At 40.3% G+C, this 25520-nt stretch overlaps 2 protein-coding genes across 5 annotated transcripts in view; one reads left to right on the forward strand and one right to left on the reverse strand.

Annotated features, from left to right (window-relative positions):
- Positions 1-13672, forward strand: part of PPFIA2 (PTPRF interacting protein alpha 2) — a 611661-nt gene extending 597989 nt beyond the window's left edge. For 3 of the 4 annotated variants that reach the window (XM_084639582.1, XM_084639585.1, XM_084639584.1), the window contains 5 exons: positions 3939-4114; positions 4201-4269; positions 6593-6752; positions 8035-8126; positions 11986-13670. In XM_084639582.1, the coding sequence (XP_084495708.1) occupies positions 3939-4114; positions 4201-4269; positions 6593-6752; positions 8035-8093 (464 nt within the window). In that variant the 3' untranslated portion in view covers positions 8094-8126; positions 11986-13670. Of the gene's footprint in view, positions 1-3938; positions 4115-4200; positions 4270-6592; positions 6753-8034; positions 8127-11985 lie in introns of all 4 variants that reach the window. The other variant, XM_084639583.1, reaches the window with a different exon arrangement.
- Positions 13673-15296: 1624 nt separating this feature from the next.
- The window catches only part of ACSS3 (acyl-CoA synthetase short chain family member 3), a 130603-nt gene continuing 120379 nt past the window's right edge, over positions 15297-25520 (reverse strand). Inside the window, exons 14-16 of the mRNA XM_084617372.1 lie at positions 20702-20801; positions 20431-20606; positions 15297-20147 (exon numbers count right to left, since the gene is read on the reverse strand). Coding sequence (XP_084473498.1) covers positions 20073-20147; positions 20431-20606; positions 20702-20801 — 351 coding nt within the window. The 3' untranslated portion in view covers positions 15297-20072. The remainder of the gene's footprint in view (positions 20148-20430; positions 20607-20701; positions 20802-25520) is intronic.

Consider the following 25520-nt stretch of genomic DNA (forward strand, 5'->3'; position numbering starts at 1 on the left):
TCGAGGTGTGTTGCATATTTCCATTCCAGTGTAGGTGTGCATGCCTACCGGAATTTTTTCCCCTAGTGGTATCCGTTGTGTCAGCTCCAATACCTTCTGCTGCCCCGTGCTCATAGCACCAGTATAAAGGGCCCTGCCGACGCTGCTCCCCTTCCGTTTCTTCTTACTAACTGCCTCCGATAATAGGGGATGGAGGGTGGGTTTTGGAATGGACATATGCAACACATCTTGAAGGAAAACAGTTACAGAGAGGTTAGTAACTGTTTTTTCTTCTCTGAGTGCTTGCACATGTCCAGTCCAATGTAGGTGACTAACAAGTAGTTGTACAGGAAGTGAGTTCGGAGTTCAAGCACAGGCTGGCTGCAAGACTGGGTAGCCAAAGTTGGCATCGTCTCTAGCCTGTTGGGTGATGACACAGTGTGTTGAGAACATGTGCACCAACGACCAGGTTGCTGCTCTGCAGATATCCTGAATAGCAATTTGCGCTAGGAAGGTGGCTGATGAGGCATGAGATGTTGTACAATGAGCAGTCAGATTAGCTGCAGGGCGAGATGCCTATGAGTTCATAGCACGCTCGGATACATGAAGTCAACCAGGATGAAATTCTCCAAGCAGAGGTAGGTAGGTCCTTCATTCTCTCCGCTACCGCTGTGAACGGCTAAGTAGCTCTGCAGAATGATATGGTCCTCTATATGTAGAAAGCCAGGGCCTGTCTAACATCCAGTGTAGGCACTGTTTCTCTCTGTTTGCATGTGGTTTAGGGTAGATTACTGGCAGGAAGATTGCTTGCCTGCAGTGGAATTGTGAGATCACCTTTCGGAGGAACAATGGGTGTGGGCACAGCTGGACATTATCCTTGAAGAAGACCATATATGGTGGCTCCAATGTGAGGGCCTGGATCTCTGCAACGCTTCTGGCTGAAGTGATGGCCACTAAGAAGACCACTTTCCAGAAGAGGTGTAACAACAAGCACATTGCTAGCAGCTCAAACGGTGGATCCGTAAGCTTTGACAAGACAAGATTCAGATCCCAGGGAGGAATGGGTTCTCTGACCTGGGAATACACCCTATCCAGGCCTTTGAGAAAACTGATCACCATCCTGTGTGAAAAAACAGATTGGTTGTCAATCTTGGGAGGGAAAGTTGAGATAGCCGCTAGGTGAACCGGGACTGAAGAGAGCGCCAGACCTTGTTGTTTCAGCAGAAGAAGGTACGCAGGGAGGACTGTGTAGGTGGAATTCCCCATTGGGAGGACCAGATGGAGAACCACTTCCATTTTGCAAGGTAGGTGGCCCTGGTGGAGGACTTTCTACTGCCCAGTAGGACTCTATGGACCTGCTCCAAGCAAGTTGCTCCTCAGGATTCAGCCTGGAGCTTCCAGGCTGACAGATTAAAAGAACTGAGGTTCAGGTGGAGCAGCCAACCATGGTCTCAGGAGTCTGGGTGTACCGGAAGGCATAGTGGGGCCTCTACCAAAAGGCTTAAGAGGTTGGTGAACCAATGTTGCCTGGGCCACAACAAGGCTATGAGAATGACCCACTCTCAGTCCCGCTTGATCTTCATCAGAACCTTGTGAATCAGTCATGCAGGAGGAAATGTATACTACAGGTAATTTGTCCAAGACAACAGAAATGCATCTGTGGAAGACCCCGGGCTGGAGCCTCACAGGGAGCAGAACTGATGGCATTTCCTGTTGTTGTGGGTAGCAAACAGGTCTATAAGGGAAGTCCCCCACCGTTGGAAGATATCCCTTGCGATGTCTGGTTGAAGGGACCACTCATGGTGAGAGGAGAAAGACCTGCTGAGGTGATCTGCCAGCTGGTTCTGCATTCCTGGAAGATAGTACACTTCTAGACTGATGGAATGAGCAATGGAGAGCTCCCATAGTCAGATTGCTTCCTGACTCGGGGGTAGAACACTCACTGCCCTGTCTGTTCATGTAGAATATGGCCATCTTATTGTCTGTGAGACCCAAAACAACCTTGTTTGTAATAGCAGGTAGAAATGCCTGGCAGGATAGGTGGACTGTCCTGAGCTCTGGAGGAAAGGCTCTTCTTGGGACCAGAGGCCTGAGGGCCCCTTGGTGGACTCCCCAGCCAAGGGCTGATGCATCAGATACTAGAGACATCAACAGTTTTGGATGCCTCTGCGCTTCATTAGTGGTGTCATCCACCTCCCAGTGCCAGGGCATGCCTTGGTCACTGGGCTTCACGCCCTGCACTTCCTGTGATAAGTCTATGCCTTTGAGTGACCCGCACTCGAGTTGTCTCAAGTGACTGGGGGAATCGCAAGGAAAGACCATTGCCAAATCTGCAGGGACTTCAAACACCGCACCAAAAAGGACTGCAAAGCGAGACTGAAGTTATTAAAAAACTACCCACCAACTACCAAATTACAGTAACTAAAGAAGTAGAAAAGCCACTAGTAGAAAACTGCCTGAGCAATGAGGCGTTCCAGCAACCTTCACAGGCGGTAAAAAGGAACTGAAGGGAAGCGGGGTCAGCAGGGCTCTTTATACCAGTGCTATGGGCATGCGGACCCGGAGAGTGCTGGAGCCAACCCAACAGATACCACTGGGGAAAAAATTCCAGAAATTGTGCTTGGGGCACGCACACACCTTCATGGGAAGGTGCAAGCACTCAAAGAACAATTACACTGGCCTAAACCAGCGGAGGATCCCTCCTCACAGAAGAATTCCAGACTAGCAGTTTTCCAGCCTCCTTGTGGTGGTGGTGCAACAAACAGAGGCAGGAGCCAGGGAGGGAATCTGGTCTTTTTGCTTTCCATTTAAATTAACTTTATTGCTGTTTGATGACTTCATTGGCTCATGGTTATTTACACCTGAGACTTAAGATGTTAAGGAGATCATTAAAAAGCAGTCTTCGATTTGTGTTTGATTAGAGATGCAAAACATCACACATGCAAGTAAAATAATAAATATTAAGAATGTGGGACAAATAGCTCTCTTTCTAATGTGGAGGGTTTTTTTGACTCAGTCCTCAAATAAGACCTCCTCTCTCTTTTACTTGTCCATAGCTTTCTAATTAGCACAGATCTTAATGGATCAGCTTTCAGAAGTGAGAAGAGCTGGTTACTAAAAATGTCAACACAAGCCTCTGGCCCTCCTCACAGAAGAATTCCAGACTAGCAGTTTTCCAGCCTCCTTGTGGTCTTTTTGCTTTCCATTTAAATTAACTTTATTGCTGTTTGATGACTTCATTGACTCATGGTTATTTACACCTGAGACTTAAGATGTTAAGGAGATCATTAAAAAGCAGTCTTCGATTTGTGTTTGATTAGAGATGCAAAACATCACACATGCAAGTAAAATAATAAATATTAAGAACATGGGACAAATAGCTCTATTTCTAATGTGGAGGGTTTTTTTGACTCAGTCCTCAAATAAGACCTCCTCTCTCTTTTACTTGTCCATAGCTTTCTAATTAGCACAGATCTTAATGGATCAGCTTTCAGAAGTGAGAAGAGCTGGTTACTAAAAATGTCAACACAAGCCTCTGGCCCATTAGAAAACTACAGATTTTGACCTCTATGTACAGGTCTCACTCTAAAAATGGTCACTTCAGCTGATGTTTAATCCCACTCCACCTTCCCTTGAGGTTGAACCTCAGGGGACTGATTTTATTTCTCCCAGGAATCTGTAAAATCTTTTCTCAAAATTGTAAAGCCCTTTGCTGACACTACTGTGTTTGCTGAGGGTTGTCATGTGGTATGTTTAAACAAGTGGGAATGGAGACACCAGTAATCAACTTTCTGGACTCTGTATCAACGATGAAACCACTGAGGTTATTTTAATCATGTTTTAGTATTCCTTGTATGGAAAGTGGTGCGGTAGGTTAACTACCATATAGATACATGTATCTGTATGCTTATGAAAGTTCAATTAACAATAAGCTGATACTATATTGTGTGTGTTTGTAGACGTATTGGTCTGGAGCAATGAGCGAGTCATACGCTGGATACAGGCTATTGGACTACGAGAATATGCAAATAACGTCTTAGAAAGTGGTGTACATGGGTCACTTATAGCCCTGGATGAAAACTTTGATTACAGCAGTTTAGCTTTATTATTACAGATTCCAACACAAAACACCCAGGCAAGTCCTTTCCTGACTTTTACTTTGTCTGGATTTTATTTTTGCTCATTTTCAATTATTTTAATTATTTAATTTGCTATATATAGGCACGGCAAATCCTTGAGAGAGAATACAACAATCTTTTAGCACTAGGAACTGAGAGACGACTTGATGAAGTAAGTAATTTAATTTATGTCTTTACAAAATTGAAAGCCACACACTAAGTTCAGGAGGACACGGCCACACACACACAATTAAAAGAATGTTATTAAGGCTACGAAGTCAAACAGTCAAAAATTAGGAAATGCCAAAATTAAGGTTGCCTGTGCAACCTTCCTGCTGCCCATTGTGTATATGCATTATGATAGTTAATTAGATGACCACGTAACTATATTTTCCCCACAGGACTCCTGCCTCAGGCTGTACAATGCTCAGAGAATGAGGCAACAGTTCAATATTTATTTTCATCATCAATGAGAGCATTGTCCCATACTTAGACTGCACACCATCCAAATCCTGCATTAAACAGGCAATTATTAAGTTCCTTATAGGCTTTTCCTATGGCACTTGTCACCAGAGTAGGAGTGTACCTCACACACACACACACTAATGAATTTATCTTCACCATGGTCCTGTAAGATAGGGAGGCTTTTTTAAAGATGGAGCTGTAAGAAACAGAGAGATTCAGGTCTTAACGTTTCCTTCACCTTTCTTTCTTGTACTAGCAGAGAAAGGCTAAGATGACATAATTAGAAGGGCAAAGGGAGCTGGAGCCCCCACGTAGGAGGCAAATAATTGAGTGGAGTGGGTCGGCCAGGAGTTATAGGGCCCTACCAAATTCACGGTCTATTTTGGTCAATTTCACAGTCATAAGATTTTTAAAACTGTAAATTTCAGGGTTTTAGATATTTAAATCTGAAATTTCATGGTGTTGTAACTGTGGGGGGTCCTGACCCAAAAGGTGCCGGGATGCTCACAAAGCTATTGTCAGGGAGTCATGGTATTGCCACCCTCACTTCTGCGCTGCTGCTGGTGGTCGCATTGCCATCAGAGCTGGGATCCCAGCCAGCAGCCACAGAGCTTCCTGGCAGGCAGCTCTGATCTGTCCCCAAGAGTGGCCCGTGCAGGGAAAGAGGAAGGCCTGTACTTCCCCAGCCTGTCCAGGACTAGCAGCCGGAGTCCGGCACACAATAGGAACCCCAAGCCAGGGCGTCCCCAGCCCTGACCCTCCCCAGCTCCAAGAGTTAAAGGGCCCTTGGGTTGGCTGTGTGTGTGTGTGAGGGGTGACCACGGCAGCCCCTTGACTATGTGATCCTGGGCAGTCACCCATTTGCCCCCCCATAAGGCCAGCCCTGCCCCCCCCAAAAGCGATGACCATGCCACCTTCACTTCTGAGCTGGGCCCACAGTCCACTCCTGGGCCCACAGTCGCCGCTCTCCAACTACCCAGCTCTGTGAAATCTGGTCTCCCCTACAGTAGCCAGATTTCACAGTCCCTGACATGTTTTTCATGACCATGAATTTGGTTGGGCCCTAGTTATATACCATCTCTGACTGACAGATCTTTGCCTCCTGATCAGGGAAGACAAAACTCCACTTGATAGACTAAAAGCAGTAGGATGTATGAAAAATACTTTCAGAACCATACTTTGTTCCTTAAAGCAAGTTGTGAGAAAATACTGATAGTTGAACTGGTTTAGAATTGGATTTCACTATTCATTTTTTACCCAATATTAATCTATTCAAGAACCACTTATTGAAATTTCGTAAGTCATTTATAAATTGCTGACTTAATATAGCTCTCTCTAGCTTTGGTACACATATGTTGTTTTCATTAATATTAATGCAAATTGGCACAGATACCCTAAGAGAAGAACCCACACTATTAGTTTTTTCTTTTATCAGACTCAGTATTTCTAGCAAGGATTTTCTGCATGTGGTTACAAACACATGGTACAAATTTTCACATAAACTGAAATTATTTAAAAATAAATTCCAGTATATGACAGGTGACTGGAATTTATGTTGAAAAATAAATTTCATGTCTGATTTCACTGTTTAGGAGTTTGGAGTTACATATATATAACTGACCACAGAAGAACTGAATGATTGGATTTAAAAACTATCTTTTATTCCTCCTCATCTGATTAATCTATTACTTTATCTCCTGCCTTTGAATTCAATAGAGAGCCTAGGTGGAGATACTTTATCCCTCATTGATTTTTCAGAATGTTCTACATCAGCAGACAACAAAAAGAACTGATAGTGTATCATGCAAAAGATTCAAGAAAAAACCCTCTAATCCAGTATTTCCAAGTTTCTAAAGCAGTTGCTCTTATAAGAATGTCTCACATACACTTCCTTCTTATTGGATGACATGAAACATGTAGTAATCTATTTTCTAGAAAATAAACTTAACAGGTGGAGAAGAAGCACCCATCCAGAGAATTAATCATGAATTTAATTTAGTTTTATCAAACACAAACATTTGTATTGGCAGAGCGATGACAAGAACTTCAGACGTGGCCCTTCCTGGCGAAGACAGTTTCCTCCACGTGAGGTCCATGGAATCAGCATGATGCCTGGCTCTTCAGAAACACTTCCAGCTGGATTCAGATTAACTACAACATCAGGGCAGTCACGGAAAATGACAACAGATGGTATGAAGTGCTTTGGTACTTAACTTGAACTTGGGCAATTAGCACTAAGCCTGGAACTGAACAAGTTTAGTACAGTCACAGGTACAATAGAGGTTTAATCAGGGCTCAAATGGGGAAGGGAAATGCAGTGACATGGTAACCCCCATCTTTTTCAAGCTGTGTTCCAGAATGTCAGTTTTCAGTATTTCTTTTATTTTCAAATCTGACCCCTCGGCTTAACGATGAACTAACCGTGGCTGCTAGCAGTTAAATATCAAGACCCTGGGTAGGTAGTGTAAACAGAAGTCAAAGGCCACATTGCAGGTATTGACAATGTTATCGCGTACCAGTCTTAATTTTCCCTCTAACCCTTCTACACAGAAGAAGAAACACTGTGCACTCATTTCACCACAGAATAGTATTTCATTCTTGATAGAAGCATTATCAAACACTAATAGTCTCAGTCTTCAAAATAATTGGTATATTGGTGGTAGTTATTTTTTGCAGCTGTTTAAAGAATTTGGTTTAAAAATATATCCCTCTACATTCCATGTATGAGAAGCTTATCTTTTTTAAAAACATCTTATATCGTAGCACAAATGGCATACGTTACTAACCACATCACTAATTCCATTGACTGCACTGCTCATATTCATGCTTTTTTCTCTATTCTATACTTTTTAGCAATAGTGCAAAGTCATAGGGCAGGCGGGATCAATTTCAAAGGTGGTTTCCAGCTATGAATAAAGGTACTATCTAAGTAGGTACTTACATAACCCTAATCACCACTGGATCTGAACACCGCACCATCGTTAATGGATTTTATCCTCCTAGAACTACTGTGAGGTTGGAAAGTATTATTCCCATTTTACAGCTAGGGAACTAAAGCAGAGTAGATTAAGTGACTTCCCAAGTCACATAGGGCAGCGTGTCTGTTGCTGACATGACAGTTGAGCTCAGGGCTACCTGACACACAATTCTGTGTCCATTAAGCCAGGCTCTGGGACTATACTTGCCACCTTCCTGTGATATGAACATTAAAGTGAAATGCACACCTGTGATGCTGTATTAACAACAATAATGGCATCAGTAAGTTGGAAAACCTATTCTTTTTCCTGAAGCAGTCAGATTTTCAACAGTGTCTCAGACATCTAGCAACTCTAAATGAGCTTTATAGACCAGACCAAACCCAGAAGGTTGGACAGAATGAGCTACACAGTAATTTAACAGTCACACTTTCAGGGAGGGGAAAATATATTAATTTTCTTCGTTATTCTAAAGAGGGTTTTTTTCCAATTTGCAGTTGCTTCATCACGATTGCAGAGGTTAGACAGCTCTACAGTTCGCACATACTCATGTTGACAAGGCTAGCAAAGAAGCCAGCACTGAATTGCTGTGAGTATTCACAAAAAGCCATCATGGAGGCTGTATAAATGTACACTATACCCCGTATTCACTGACATTACTGAAATGAAAGCCAAGATGGGGTCCATTCCCCCAGGCAGGTCTAGTTTATCAAAGTGAGTGGGGCTCAGTCTGGGGGAGGCCAGCCTCTTACTCCACCTCCCATCTCAAACAGCGACTTCTTCCTCTCTTTCATGGGCAACTCTTCTAATAAACTGGTCAAACCTGCCGAGAGATAAGGATGCTGTTTAAGACGGATAGCTTGTGATGATGCTGACCAAGAAAATGTGTTGAGACATCGAGGTGAATTTCTAGTGAGAGCTCAGGAGGAACCTGTGGTCATGGTACATATTAGTACCAGTGACATAGGGAAGGGCAGGGTCTTGGAACCTACATTCAGCTAATTAGGAGAAAGGAACAGTCAGGCCTTGACGATAGCTTTCTCTAATATGCTTCTGGTTCTCAAAGAAGAGAAAGTTTGACAGAGGAATTTCAGGGTCTTGCTGTATGGATGAGATGATGGTGTAAAAAGGAGGAATTTACATGCATATATGACACTGGGGAACTTCACTTTAGAGAAGAGCCTAATGAAAGAGAACAGTTACACTAGATTTACTTAAGAAAAAGAAGTCAGAGCTATAAACCTGCTTTAGGACATCATTTGGGTGGTGGTTGGCATGAGTTAGAACAAATCATCTCCCGTGGATAAGGTCTTCCAACATTATCCGTTATGAAAGTTCTTACACATTCTGCAAAGCACCTGATATTCGTCACAGGCAAAGACAGGATACTGGACTAGATATACACAGGGGTCAGGTCGGATGTAGTGGTTCTTATTACTTAAATATCTCATCATTTGTCATCTACACACGTACTAGTTGTACAAATACACTTTTGAACAAAATACAGCCGTGTGAAAATATATAGTTTGTTACCAAATCATCCCTCTTACAAAAATAAGAACATGATGAGCACTTCCATTAATATGCCACCATTTCATGCTAATTTTACTTAAATAACAGTTTTCCTTTCCATTTTAAGTTTCAGCAGATAATCATAGGCATTTATAAAGCACCTGTCACCACAGTATTCAGCTGCCTCTTTCTATTTTCATGTATAGCAAGAGAGAGAGAGAGAGAGAATAAAAATACACAATCGTGTATTAAACCATGAGTTTGGATTACAGCATTACTCACAAATGAGATGCATAGGTTTCCCCAAATGAGTTCAAAGAAACTTTATACCACACAACCATTGTTTTATATATGCCATGTGTGTTACTGAAACATTAAGAATTTTTTTGTAGCCCGTCACCTGTAAAGCCAGGTGATGTAGGTACCTGAATATTTTTGAGGAGCTGGGCTTAACTCTCACTGATTTCAATAGGAGTTAGGCAAATTCTGGGTCCCTTAGAGAAGCTGAAAATCTCCCCTTTCCAATGGTATAAAGCTTTCTTTTCTAGCCATGCAGGGTAGTAAAATAAAATTCACATCATTTTTATATAAAGAAAAACCGTTACAGCTTCAGCAGTGAGTCTGGCACATCCTGCACCTCAGGCAGGTAAATAGTTATATGGAGGATGAGAAGGAAGCATTTCTGTCAGGTTGATTTTTTTTAAAATGGCAATTGAAGGGCTTAGAATGTTGTAAGTCCAGGGAAATCATGAGCAATCCACTACCAAAGGAAGGGGCAGATTCTCTATCTCTTAATGTGTTCAGATCAAGACTTTCTTTTTTGGCTTTAGCCAAACACATCTTGGGGCTTAATACAGGGGGAACTGGATGAAACTTAATGGCCAGAGACATAGAGGAGATCAACCTACCTGTTCCCTGCTGGACTCAGATCTGAATTTTCCTTAAGTGATTCAGAGTTTGGCTTTCAAACCTTGTGACATAGCTGGTGAATAGTTTCTGGCACAATTGGCTGCTACTGGCTCATGACACTGGAAAGAGGACAATACAGCCCATCTCTACCCAGAGAACAATGTCTGAGTCATTTAGGGCCCAGTGCTACTTCATGACAAAACTCTCAATCAGTTCAATGGGAGTGGGCATTAATAATGTATTGCTTTGAGCTTGAAAGGCATAATGTAGAAAGCAAAAATCATAATTTAAAAAATGTTGTAATGGCATGCAACTAAATTACCCAAATATTGTGAGCCTCCCATGGATGTAATTTCAGTGACATTCCCCAAAGAGTTTCTTTCAAGTTACAATGAATACATGAATGGCAGGGATTGCAAATACTGAAAAATATGTTAATTTACAATTATCCAATTGGTCTGTTACTGCTGGAGCGCTGTTATTGCCCAAGAACCCAAAAGCTAAACACAGATAAGCAGCAGCAAAAAATTACTGGAGCTGTACTGTGTTGTATTTTAAACAAAATACATTTATAGAATGGTATAAAAATATGTTTAATATACTCTACAGGAATATTACTACTACCTTGAGTATGAGTGATGTCTATTGGGTCCAAGCCTTTGACCAGTCTTTTGCAATTACATCTTTATTACAAGTCATCTTTCTAGTGAGAAGAATCAATCATTTCTTCCTTTAATTTCCAGTTGCCCATCCCTAACATGTGAATGACTAAAATGTTATTAATGTAATACTGGTTTTATTAATTTCCAGTCCACTTTGTATAGCGGGAATATGCTACAGTAATTATTCAGATGGTCTCCCTCACTGTTTTTATATGCAACTGCAAAAATTTCAAGGAAGCTAGAAAATTATCTTAATAAACATTTATACAAAAGCAAATGTGATAACTACAAACAAGCTATATAAAACAAAAGGCAATGATTCAGTTGCACCATACTGTTTGCTAGTTAGTAGTATATTTATCTTGTAAGGTTAATTAGTCTACATAAAAGGGGCGACATCCACAGTTGTACTGACCAAGCAGAGTACCCGAATCCAAGCTAATCATATCTGAGGTGATATACAGTTGGTTCAAAGAGGGTAGAAATGAGAGTTCCAGCAACATGAGGAAAATGGGAACACTATACTCGGGTGAACCAAGCTTCCTTTGGACCAAAGAGTTTCCTCAAGGGAAGGGGATGAGTGCCATTTGGACAAAAGGAAAGACTTCAGCAACTCCAGATGAAGGGGAGACCTGGAAACTAGATTCTCAGAGGCTCCAAAGAATAAGCTTGACTAGGTCAGGATCTTTTTTCTCAAGTAATCCACAATTCTGGATTCTTGGAATATTTTTTCTCTTTGGTCCCAAAAGAGAAGGAACTTGAATTAGGGGAAGGAGCACTGAGGTGCAGGCTTTAAGCTTCCAGGCACAATAAGGCAAAAGAACTGTAGGTTCTGCAGTGGATGGACAAAGACTCCATACATAACAGCTTTTGCTTATTTACTTCCTGGTACAAGTAGGTGGCGCCCTAATGCTGTCTGTCCTTGATGATCTACAGGATGGAGGGCATAAAAAGTAGTGGACGAAGAGTAAAGATTTGAAATGTACACAACTCTTTTATACTGGAAGGCCTCCTATGGCCTTCAAAATTATAATATGCTAAAGCTATAACTTATTGTAATATTTGCTTGAATTTCAGTATTTGAAAAATAATTTCTACATGTTAGTAAACGATTAAACAATGTAAAGAATTACAGCTACATTCCATTCACATACACAGAAAGAAAGAGATGTAAGATTTACAATAAATGAAAGTTTACTCTCTCTCTCTCTCTCTCTCTCTCTCTCAAGTTCAAGTTTTAGCAAAACATGAAATACAGTATGAAGTGTTATGATATTTCCAGTGGTCTCACTATAAAGCAGGTCTGGGTAAAAAGGATATAAATCAAGAATCTTGCTAATTAATGTTTTTTATTTTTGTCTTTAGATATCATCTCTTTCTTCTACTTTACCTGAAGTGCACTACCACTATTTTGGGGAAAAGGAGCAGTAAAGGTCTCTTCAAGAACAGGGTAATAGGGAAGAGAACACAAAGTTTTATTAAGCTAAAAAAATGTGATGTTCTTTTCATGTATTAAGTTATTGGTTAGTTTAATACAAGAGTAATAAAATACCTAAATCATTTTAAAAACAAAAAAACCAAAGCATCTCTCTCATCATAAATTTGGCAGTAGTGCACAACCAAGGGTTTTATCCAGTGGAGCCACTCATTTTTACATTGTTCATCAGTTTTATTGTAATATACCAGCCATCTACGTATTTACTGTGTATTTCTTTTAAAATGTGTATGTAAAGGGATATAAATATGATTTTTTTAAAATAAAATCTATGGTACATGGGGTCTCAGTGCAGACACTTGACAACACAGTGTCAACAATACTGTTTGTATCTTTCCATTCCACCATTTTTACAGTTTTTTGATTGTAACAGTCAAATTAATATGTTTAGCAGAGTTAGATGCTTCAACCCGTTCCTACTTAAAGATCTGTCAATATTTAAAGCTGAACACCTGCCTCTGATGATGTATAAAAGGATGATTTAAACTGGAACTGGAGCCAAAATGGACCTATAAAGTCAAGCAGAAACATCAGATACTTGTAATACCTGTAGAAAAGCACTGTGATGGCTCTCCTTTTAAAAACAAAAACAACAAAACTGTTTACAAGAGTCAAAAGCAATTACCGAAAAATTATGTATTAAAAAAAAACAAACGTTCTCCTGTGTTACCTGTGGAACAAGAGCCATCTTTTTGTTCCAAGATCTTCAGATGCCAGCCAGCGTGGGATGTAAAAATCTGAACACTGCAAAGAATCTGATGTTCAAGTTTTCTATTAAAAAATGCCAAACTCCACCATTTCTTCATTGTAACAGGGCATTAGACAAATTCCTGTCTAACGTTATGCTTTTAGCCAAGATGGCCTTGCTGAGACTTCTTGGAAGTCAGTTTTATCAGAGGAAATAACTGAAAGACAGAATGGTAATATATAGTGTATAAAAGTTTAGAAGAGCAATTATTACCTACTGTGGCTTTATTTGGTGGTGTTAGTGTTGTTTATTCTCTGTTTATATGGGAAGTTTCAAAGTAAGACCAATTAAATAATGTCATTGACCTATTTGCTAATTTTCTGCTGCTTGATACTATCTCAAGATCTGTCTTTTAGTTATTTCTTTTAGCATTTTGATCTGCAATGTTTGCACGTACCTAAACATTTGTTTTATTGTCTATTTTCATTTGACAGATTTCAGTCAATCAAATGGTGACAGATTTTTCTCCCCCCTTGTCAATAAAAATGTTCAGTGCTATTTGTGTTTAATATCTATAAGGCTGGATATATGGTAGCATGGAAAAGCAGTTTGGATGACTGGCACATCTCAAAGCATAAGAAATTTTTCCCAGGCAGAGACTGTTATCAACATGAGCTTAATATTGAGTCTGCCACTAGAGGGAGAACTACACTTGCTTATTTGTAGGATATGGTGAATTTGATCAAATGTCAAGACAATAAAGCTAAAGACATTACTTCAAATTCCTCAGGCTTAACTAGCTTTCATGTTAATGTTTTCCCCCCTTTTGATTGTTTTAGTGAAAAAATGTAAATAAGTAAAAACAGTGCAAACTCCAACATTTTCAGTAGTTCTTGTCTCTTTTGAGCAAACCCCTCATTACGTTCCAGTCCAGTATTTATTGTTTTGTTTGCAGTTTTCACATAGTCTCAGCCCAAACCAGGAGCAACACAAAGGAGAAATCCCTGTGAACTGAACAAGAAGTTACATGCCTGTAGAAGACAGACTAACCCCTAAATCTCTTATTTCTACTCTGGAAGATCAGAGAAGGAAAAACCTATAAATGCTTAAAGCTGGATGTGAACAGTTCTGTTCCAGAGCCTCTGTCTAATTATTTCCCCCTGCTCCTGAGTTAGATTGCCATTCTCAACAAAAGAAAAACATGCAATTGTGGTAGCCATTCAAACCCATTCTCAGGTATCCTTACCAAGTGTCCAGGGTTTTAGGGAGTTCTTTGGCTGGTATGCTGTTAAAATTCACAAAGATGTGTCTACCTTATGTATGATTTAGATTCTGGAACATTTATCTCAGCCAACCTAAGATGGCCATGGTTGATGTCACAACATCATTTTACACTCCTTTAGCACACAGACAAAACACTATAGGGGGCTCAAACATACCAGCTTTCAAAGTTTTGTTCAAGTCTATTCACATTCTTAAAAAAAAAAAACCCACCAGTTAAAATCACTGCTTTCCTATTTTCAGGGTACTTAAACTCTTGATAAATTGGTTATTAGCCAGCACCCATGCTGTGCAAGAAGCGACATTGTGCTTGGAGGAGGACATTACCCCTATACAAAGGGCCATCATAAGGCCTGAGTGACATGCATGGTTGTGCATTTCATAGACCATCAAACAGTACCATAAATAAAATACAGTCTGAAATCATAACTTCATGGCCAAACAATTACTTTTGCCTTTTGTATCACCAGTAAAACCCCAGAAACACATTTATACACAATTTAATTTTTTACCGCACTAGTGAAAATTATCAGTTTGGCATCTCTGATCTCCTATTTATCTCTACACTAATTCACCACCAAGGGTAGTGGTGCAAGTATAACGCATATGAACCTTGGCCTAAAAGGAACATCCAAATAGAAGGAATTTCATTTAAAGGGCCCATTCCATTCTCAGATATACCAACTGTAACAGTGGTTTGTGTCATTAAAGACTCTTTTCAATGCAGAATTATAACCCCAGCTCTATTCACATAGGACACTACAAATCTAGATAATGACTTTTGGTCAGTAGAAACCTGAGCAATAATTGAACTAAAAAACAAAACAAAGACAAAAAATCCTTTTAGCACTTTCTGGAGCCATCTAGTCCTGTTTAATAAAGAAAGCTCTTCAACTACTAGGAAGTCTACAAAGATGGTTTCATTCAGTTCTAAGTGCTGTACATACCCATGTTAAGAGACAGTCCTACTTGAAAAAGCATAAAATAGTCACAACAGACAAAGACTGGGGTGTATTATCCTATTTTAGAGGTGTGGAAACAGGCACAGAGAGAGCTTGTGACTTGCCCAAGGTCATGAAGCAAGTCTCTAGAGGCCTAGGCTAGTGCCTTAACCCCAAGGCATCTTCCTCTCTATAATTACTTTTTCCCTTCATGGACATTTTTATGGCATTCTATTTACAAAGGAAAAAAGAGTAACCCAAAAGACTATAATTTACTTTTAAATGTTCATCAATTTTATTACATAGGAAAGCAGCTAGCATACAACTCTACAGTCCACAGGATAAGACACCTGCATCCAAACTAATGCCTCATAAAGTAGTTCTGGTTTGAGTAAAGTACAAACAAAACCAGCTTGCTATACTGAATTTTTCATATTCACAAAAAATATTTGACATCTGATTTGGTATCATTTTCCACACCGATCTAAACAAAATGCAAGGCAGTGGTGAATAAGGCTCTTGGTTTATATTTACAGCTGCCATATCTGTTGTTATTTAGCTTTTCTGCAATTTTATACCTCAGAGCTTAACACTACTCTTCAGAGGGGGAAAATTCTGAAGTTGGAGCTTTTGATTCACTCCATATTAGGCAGTACACTTTAAGTTAACATTAGTTAGCTAACGAAGCGAAGCAGACAGACAGCATTGCAGCATTCATAGGGACATCTCAGTCTTCCCTCCAAAGCTACACATACATGCATAGAGATCATCTTAGATGCCTACAAAGAGACAGCAAATGCAGTAGAAGGAGAACGTTGCAAAAATGTCATTTTTATAGCCAAACTGAGGAAATTAAGGAGCTGATCCTGCAAACAGACAGGTGAGTAACTTTACTGAATTCAACAGTACTACTCGCATGAGCAAACTTACTCACATCCCTAAGTGTCTCACGAGAGAAAATTTAAAACCTGTGCAGAGAGCCTATCCCCTATGTAAGTCCCCCTCAACCCTTATTTTGAGGTCTTAAGTAGTGGCTAGTCCTGCTGCTGGGCCATGCCATTCAATTCATGCACCTGAATTGAACAGGAGAACAGGATCGTTAATTTATTCATCCTGGTGGGTAAAGCATAAAATTAACTAAGGACTCAATTATTATGTAACTCTACTCATTCTATCTGATAGTGTAGTGGTTTCTTCCATCATATTTGGTCCCAGTCTCACTATTTCATTGCTTCGGTCCTAGGTTTTCAGTGCAAGGCAAGAACTTTCTGGAATATTTTACAGTTACCAGCTATGGCTCCAGTCCTGCAAACTGTTCTGCAAAGGCAGAGCTCCACACTCACCCAGAACAGTTTGCAGGAGCCAGGCCCAAGAGAGCATTCAAATGGGAGTCACCTTTATTTTTTTTAATATATGTGTGTGTATATATATATATCTATAACACCCTCCCAGCCATTATGATCAGTCTGCTGTTTTATCTGGTTCCAGTACTGTGTCACTTAACAGCCTCCTACCTTTACTCATTAGTTGATGGCTATCCTCCTGGATGTCTTCTTTTTTTAAGGAGATACTGCCCATAGCAAAAAATAAGGCATAGTCTTATAAATCCCTATAGATACTCTTAGGGTATCTATAAATCCCTATAGAAACAAAATATATCCCTCAGGTATGGACCGATCTGGAAAAATAACTGGAGATCCCTAAACTATCTTCACTAAGGGGCTCTCCCATAGCAGAGCTTCACTAAGTGAGTCTCTCATTCATTATAGCAACTTTTATTGCTTCGTGTCATTTCCTATGGCAGGAAATGCTGACTTTGTTTTGAATTTGTTTGTTTTTTAAGATCTGTTGTACGAATTTTGTGAATACTTATTTAAAAATAACAAAGACTATTAATTTCATTATGCACTAAAAACTACCACTTGAAACCTAGAACACACTCAAATGTACAGGCTCTCTCCTGTGACTGGCTTGGCAGCTGCAGACTCCAATGACCTCATAAAGGCATAGGGGTGCTCAAACAACTCTCCGGGATATTTAGCACCTTGCGAGAATGACTGCACCACAACTAAGGTGGGGCAGAGTTTGTCTGAGGCTTACCCAGGAAAGACAGCTCTGCTTTATGGTGGGTGGGAGGGGGCGGAGGGGAGGAAGGAGGTCAGAAACAGCTGTTAAAAAGGTGCTCAGTGGCTCTTTGTTTGTCATCAATTAGCCAGTGATGGTCAGCCATAATCAGATGTTCACAGATTTTAAGGCTGGAAGGGACTATTATGATTATCTACAATCACCTCCTGCATAACACAGACCATAGAACCTCACCCAGTAATTTCTGCATCAATCCCATAATTTTTGTAGGAGCTAGAGATATATTTTAGAAAGATATCCAGTCCTAATTTAGTCTTTGTCTTTCCTTCCTTCTTTTCCCTCTATTTGTGACATTACTTTAAAGTAAAGATACACATGAAAAGCATCAGGCAAATTAGCATGCTCCACCACCAAGACAATGGCCAAAAAGCCATAAGTCTACAATAAAGGAAGATAAAAACTTTGGCTAAAAGCTCATCCTAGTTCAGTGGCAAAGCGAAGGCAGCAATTAGGAATAAAAAAATCAGCATACAACAAATGGAAAAAGGGAAGGAATAGCAATTGATATAAATAAGAATGTGTGAAGTGTAGAAAATGGATAAGGGAAGCTAAACACATCAGGGGAAATCCATGGCTGCTAGGGCTAAGGATAATAAGAAGGAATTTTTAAAGTATATTAGGAATAAAAGAAATCCTAGCAATGGTATAGGCCCATTACTAGGCAGAGATGGTAAAATTGTTAATACTGCTGAAGAAAAGGCAGAAGTTTTCAATAAATATCTGCATTTTATATTTGAACTGAAGCAAGATTATACGCTTGTATTGTCCAGTCCATTAGTAACCAAGAGGATGTTAAGCAACATCTACTAGTGATTAACATTTTCAATTCAGTAGGCCTGGATAACTTTCAAAAAACTTCCAGAAGAGTGGAGAAATGTGCCAATATTCAAGAAGGACAAGTGAGATGACCTGGGTAAATATAGGCCAGTTAGCCAGAAATCAATGCTGGGTGAACTAAAGGAAAAGCTGCCACCGGATTCAACAGATAAAGAATTGAAGGATAGGAATGTAATTAATGTTAGGCAACATGGTTTATGGAATTAGGTCTTGCCAAACAAACCTGATTTCATTTTGAAAAGCTTACAAGTTTGGTTGACAAATGTAACAGCACAGATGTAATATACATATTTGTAAGTGATTTTGACAAAGTATCACGCAACATTCTGATTAAAAGAATTAGCAGTATACGATTATCAATAAAGCACAGTGAAACGAATTAAGAACTGGCTAAAAAATGTCTTTGTCAAAAAGTAATTGCCAATGGGGAATAAGCATCAAATGGAGATATTTCTAGTGGGAATCCACTGGGATTGGTATGATGCTTGATGCAATTCAACATTTTCATCAGTGAACTGAAAGTAAATATAAAAATCACTAGGGATCCAATTTGCAGATGACATAGATTGCCCAGTCCTCATCATTATTTACCATTTCACCAGTCATGCAGAGCAATCTGGATAATTTGGTAACCGGGGACTATGCAAACAAAATGCATCCAAATACAGGCAAATGCAAAGTTATACATCTAAAAACAAGTACTCCTGGGGGAATTCTGTGCTACTGTGTGCGCACATATTTAATGAGCCCCACAGATTTCTAATTTTTCAAGCAGAAAAAGCTTCTGCCAAAATACTGCTGCAGTTCTGCCGTTTGCCCACCAAAGTTGCAGGGAGAGGCAGACGGGCTCATAAGGGCTAGGGGGAGGACTGGGGCAGGGGCTGAATGGGAGTGGAGGCATGGGGCCATGGCGGGAGGGAGGTGCAGAGCCATATGGCGACAAGGGGAGGTGGAGCAGAGCTACATAGTGATGGGGAGTGGCTGGGTGAGGGCGGGAGACTCATGGAGACAGGGGTCCATGTGCCTGACTGAATGGGAGAGGCTAGGAGTAAGCCAGGGTCTGCATGGGGGAAGCTCCTTAACAATCCCTCCCTGCCCCCTCCCAAAAATACCTGTTCCATACTTTACTCACCCATACCAAACAGCCCTCCAAGTTCACACCCAGCCTCCTTCCCAGCAATTTACCTCCCTCTCCCTCAGCTCCTCAGTTACCCCTGACTCCCCCAAGCCTTTGCTCTGCTTCTGAGGGATACGGGAAATACAGTTCTGTATTGTAGTTTAAATGAATTATTACTCAGAGTTCTGCATTAATATGCCTAGTAAGGAATCTATTTGTCATAAAACATTTCCTGAATCTTTTTTTGTTGTCTGTATTGTTACAGACATACTTGCTGACAGGTATTTTGAAATAAATGATCAAAAATAATTGAAACTGGTGTGATTATATTGTGTTATTTTGACAAATAAAATATGCAGAATTTTGCAGAATTTTAAAATATTGTGCGTAGAATTTTAATTTTTTTGGCACAGAATTCCACCAGGAGTAGAACAAGGAACATGGGCCATACCTACAGAATGGGAGGCTGTATCCTGGAAAGGATTTAGGGTTCATAGTAGAGCAAATCAACATAAGCTCCCAGTGCGATGCTGTGGCAAAAGGTGCTAATGCGATCTTTGTTACTGGGTAAAATTAAAAACCCGTGTAATATGGTAGTCAGACTATATGATCTGACGGTCCCCTCTGGCCTTGAACTCTATGAATTTATGAACCCTCTTTACAGGGCTCTGTTAAAACTCTCTACTGTAAGTATCTACTTCTTATCTGTCTAAATCTCCAGTATAATACAAATGACAAACACTGCCAAAACTCAGAATGTTTCGCTGTCCATGATGATGACGACATGACAGAGAAAGCAGCAACAGTTCTGTAGTAATAAAATTAGCGCCAGGTCATTTCAGACATCTAAAATATGTTCTATAACTGCGTTACCAAATAGAAAATTTCTTCATGTATTCCGGACGTTTGGAAGTTTACTGTTAAAAGACACTGTCTGATGGATAAAAATCACATTATTTTTTTTTTCTTCAGTTCTTCTTCTAAGTGTTTAAACACATCAGGATCCTCAACGGTTGGAGTTATCTGAGAGGGAAGAACATACATAAACATATGATAGAGAACTGCCATATACCACATACAGTAAGGAGCAATCGGTTCAATAACTCCTCTAATGCTAATTTTTCTAAAGTAATCAAGAAGAAAGCATTTATAAAGACTGTGAAGATAAAATATACCAGGCAAAAATAAAATGACATTACAATATCAGATATTGTGAACCAATAGCAAAATACATTAAAGAAACAAAAGATAAAGTCACTTCTGCTGATGTGCTAGCATCCCTTGTTAAAGAGCACCTAGAGCTTACCTGATATGGTTTGCCATTGACAAGAGCAGAAAGAGCAGAACGTGGTATTTTGCCGGAACGTGTCTTTGGTATCTGTTTCACAAATACCGCCTTTCGGAAAGCTGCCACCGGGCCAATGCTTTCTCGAACGTACTTAACAATTTCTTCCAAAACTTTCTCCTCCTCTATCTTTATACCTGGTGAGGAATTTCAGATGCTGTAACTACTTTACAACATTATACAAATCTTAGGGACACAATACACGAGTCTATGAACAGTAATGAGCTCTCACCATTTCTTAATACACATAGCGCTAATGGGACAAGACCTTTTAAGGCATCCTCTTGGCCAACAACAGCACAATCAGCCACAGCTCCATGGGAAAGAACAGACTGAGGGAAAAAACAAAACAAAACCTCAAATAGCTGAGTATATATTCTACTGTAATTAATATGCAGGTTGCATTGACAATCTAGTGTTTGGATGGAAATAAGAACAACCCCTAGGTAACACAACATACAATTGAAAAGATAATAAAATATCCTCTTTATAGCAATATTAAAATGACAATTTTAACACATTCCACAAGATCTTAGCTGGAAAAATGTTATGTTAATATAATATTATGATCGATGTTTCACACAGTTATGCAGGGAGGAAAGAGCAAGTGAGTGCTGGTACATTCTTGGGTGTCTGATCTATCACAATTCAGATATGTAATCTACCTGTAATCTTTTCAATCATACGGAAAGCAGGGACTTGAAACTAAAGAGCCTATTCAACCATAACTATGAAAAAAACTGTATAATGAAACTCTATGAACCCTGATTGTTCCAGAAGGAGGAAGTGCTATTGGTAGGTGGGGGAGCAGAGAGAAGGGAAGAGAGCAACGGGGGGGTATGTGTGTGCGCGCGTGCGTGTCCGTCCAGACAGAAGGGCTGCAGCAAGCAGGCCCTCACAGAGTGAAACAGTCAATAACCTGTCTGAAGCCTGGGAGGGGACAGAGCGGCTGATCGGTGACGCCCCAGAACAGGAGCCAGGGGGAGCACTGTGCCAGGAAGGAATTGCCTGAGAAGGACAGACCAGAGCTAGATCCAGTATCACTGCTGCCCAAAGCTGCATGGGGCTGTGGGCCTTATAAAACTTTGCACTGGAAATAATGAGGGAGGCTGTTAGCTAGTTAAGTGAGGAGGCGGTCACTCTGTGTGGCTTTGCAGAGAGAGGCAGAAGGCGGCACGGGAAGGGTTTGTTGGGGGAAGTTTACTGGTGCCAAAGAAGACCAGGAGCACCCAAGACTCACCATTGGACTGGAACTTTGCCCAGGACTCCTGAACTCTGTGTGCAGACACATTGCTCGGTGTCTCTCCTTTCAGACTATGGTACTAATAGGCCTGTGGGGCCTTGAGTTGAATGCAACCCTGTTTTACCACTCCCCCTCTATTTCCCCGTTGTTTTTTTCCTTTCATTCCCTTTCTTATATTCATTGTACTTTCCGTGTGTGTGTGTGTGTGTGTGTGTGTGTGTAAACGTACGTACGTACGTACATACTCTGGGGGGTATGGAACAGGTGCCTCTGGGTGGAAGGGACTTTCCCTGCTGCACTCCTGCACGCTTCTCTTGGCCAGAGCTGCCTGCAGAGCAGACACCATCTTGGCCACGAGGGGGCTAAAGTTACATAAGTAATTTATCTGAAATTTTACTTTCTGCCAATCCAAACCAGCAACAATAAACCCACAAGTTATTACTGCTTCACATTTGTCTGTCAGGTTGAAGTATCAAATTAACATATACAAAAATGTGTCTCTTTCCCTCCTAGTCACATCTCCTGCTTAGGGAACTTTCCTAACCGTACAAAAGAAAACATCACGATGGCCTGTATAATTTCCCCATTATTCATTGGTGACCTCTTAAAGAGGAAAAAGGGAGACTGAAATTGAGGAGAAGAGTCCTCATTGGTGGATCACAATCAGAGAAAAATTAATCTGCCATCTTTAGGGACTTTTAGGTGGATGAAGACTGTTTGCGGGTGTACTAGGTGCTGTGCAAACACATATGAAGGCAAAATTCCTGCCTCAAAAAGCCTGCATGGAGCAACACTATGGAGTGCTGTAAGAATTCGCTCACGAGCACGAACCTACACATGCATATTGCAACTGAAGGAAGCTGAAATGAATGAATGGACAGACCTTCATCTACTATCTTTCAGATATCTCTGAGACTCCTCTCCCTTTCCTCTCATAATGTAGTCAAAACCCAGGTAAAATGAGACCTCAGTTTACCTGGGCAAGAAACACTTCAGCTTTGCAAAATAGATATCCTGACTATTGCCCTTTAGATACTCTGTTTTGCTCTTCATATATAATTAGGGATCCAGGTGTCCAACATGATTATAAAAACTATAGGATAGGCATCCTTGATTTCCCTCCTAAGAAACTCTTTGGATCCACAGGTGTTAGTGGTCCAACTCTTAATCAAACCCTTCCTGTAGGAATTATAGTAGTGATAATATCCATTAATGCTCTCCCCATTGGCTGATAAAATAGTATGCAAAACGTACCCAAAATTCACCATGAGTTAACATTGTCCCAAGCCACTGTTATTTTTGGTTTTTTTTTTTACAAAGAGTTAAAGTAACAAGGCCAAAAGGATAAGTCATTAGCATGAGCCAACACTTCCTTAAAGAAATAGCCTATTGCAAAAACAAAGTTTCACTCCCACGCTATTGACGGACAGTAATCTAAATCCAATAATACATGCCTCGGGTTGCAGGGCAACTGTCATAAAGCATGTGAAACCTCCTCATACAAATCCACTGATCATTTCTTTGCTTCCTAGTTTATATGTTCAATTGACACTATTTTTGCAGCACACATGTACATGATATCAATATGCTGAAGCAGTCTATACTTTTAAGGTAGCTGTGATTATATATGCATATTTTGCCCTAACTGGCACAGAATTAAGATAATTATCCTGTTATTAATGGAATTAAGTTATTTACAATAATATGAAAAGCAGAGTGCAGAGAAGATACAGTAAGTGTCAGTTTTTAAATAATCTCACAAGCACAATGTACCATGTAATATTTTGTTATTGAAAACTTTATCTGTTAAACCTTCAAAACGTATACTGTTTGGTTCTTTATGAGGGAAGAAATTATTTGCAGGCTAAGCAAATTGCTCTGCTCTGTAACATTTATGTGATCTGAACAATCCACAGGAGTCCATAGATCTGGAATCAAGCCAGTTGAATGCCCCAACCCTTTGTGGATGCATTGGTGACTAACATCTGAATGGGAAATATTGGAGTCAAAGGCACCCGCAACAGACATTGCTTGGTTCTAGCCACCAATGAAGGGATGATCATTCTGTGGATGTTTGGATGGTAAACTGACCTGATCCAGGACTGAAGAGGTCTCACCCTCAGTCTGGCAAAGGGTGTGATATGAGTACTTGAGACCAATCTCAGGCTTGAAAATAAATATGCGACATAAATTCTGGAACTTCTCCTGAGGCAGGTATGTATGCCAAGGAATTGTATGGACTGAGAGTGAACTTCAGAACCAAGTTTAAGAACAGATGTAGATTCGAACTTACTGAGTCCGAGATCTGTTGAGTTGATCCTCCCTGATTAGAGGTGCTAAGATCAAGAGACAGGTAAACATAAATCCCTCAATGATGAAGATGGGTGGATACTAACAATAGACATTTTGTAAACACTTGCAATGCAGTTGAGAGTCTGAACGGAAAGGCCTGGAATTGATGACGATCACCTAGAACTTGGAAACGAAAACATTTCTTGTGCAAGTGATGTATTGCAACATGAAAACATGCCTCTTGCAAATCGAGTGCACTGAACCAATCCATGGGATATAAAGAAGGTATGATGGATGTGAGAGTCACCATGCAGAATTCTGTGTTGGTGATGACAGTGTTGAGGAGCCCGAGGTCTACTATGGAGCACCTAGTCTAGTATACCTTTTTGGTATAAGAAAGTATGGGGAATAAAATCCCTTTCCCCCAAAGGCTAAAGGAACCAACAACATTTCCACTAACTCCAGTAGTGACAGTTTTTCTTGATGCATGAGACTTGTCCCCAAAAAGGTATGAGGAAGGTGCATGAGGGGAAAATGGTATGGAATTGGAGGGTGTATCCTGTCTGGATGACCCAAAAATGCAATGTTATTGAAGTCCAAGCACTCTTGAAAAAAGAAAGGCAGTTACCAAAAGGGGGAAGGGAAGGGTACCAATCCACACAGTCTAGTGCAGTAACCTCCACTGAAGTATCAAAATTGTTGCTTCTGAGAATGAGATGGTTGAGTAGAGAATGAAGAAGACAGTCTTCTCTTTTAGAATCTCTGTCTCTTTTTAAACTGATCTTGCTGCTTCTGATAATAAAATTAGGATAAAACAAAATACATGGTTGAGATCTCTGCCTTGAAGAGAACAGTCACTTATATTGCTTTCCTCTTAAAACGTGAGGTGTGAAGCCTCAGTAATCTGAGTGTGGCTCTAGAATCCTTTACAGAACGTAATGTTTCAGGTTGAATATATCCTTTCCCTTGATGGGTAAGTCTTGAACTGCCTTTTTAACCTCGTTAGGCAGTTAGGCAGTGATGCAGATAAAGGTGAGTGTCCCTTCTCATGGAAATTCCAGTGAAGACTGATCTAGCTCCTGTGTCTGCAGAGTCTAAAACTGCTTGCAAAGCGCTTTCTGCAATAAATCAATTTAATTTCATCCTTCAGATGTGGAGGTAACTCTTTAAAAAAATCTGCAATTTTGTCCCATTGTATATAACTGTATTTGGCTAGCATAGCTAAGTAGTTTGCAATCCTGACCTGAAGAGATATCACTGAATAATTCTTACGACCAAACAGATCCAATTTCTTTGCCTCTTTTTCTCATGAGGTGGTCTTCATTAGCTGCAGTACCTACTAGAGATGATGGTGCCAAGGTAAGTGACATAATATCTTTTATCAGACCAACTTTTGTTGGTGAAAGGTACAGGCTTTCGAACAACACACAGCTCTTCTTCAGGGCTGGGGAAGGAAGGAGAGATGATGGCGGCAGGTGCGAATAAAAATACTCTAACCCTTTAAGGGGACCTTAAT

This window comes from Lepidochelys olivacea (assembly GCF_965140295.1).
Source record: "Lepidochelys olivacea isolate rLepOli2 genome assembly, chromosome: 1".
In the NCBI taxonomy this organism is placed as follows: Eukaryota; Metazoa; Chordata; order Testudines; family Cheloniidae; genus Lepidochelys; species Lepidochelys olivacea.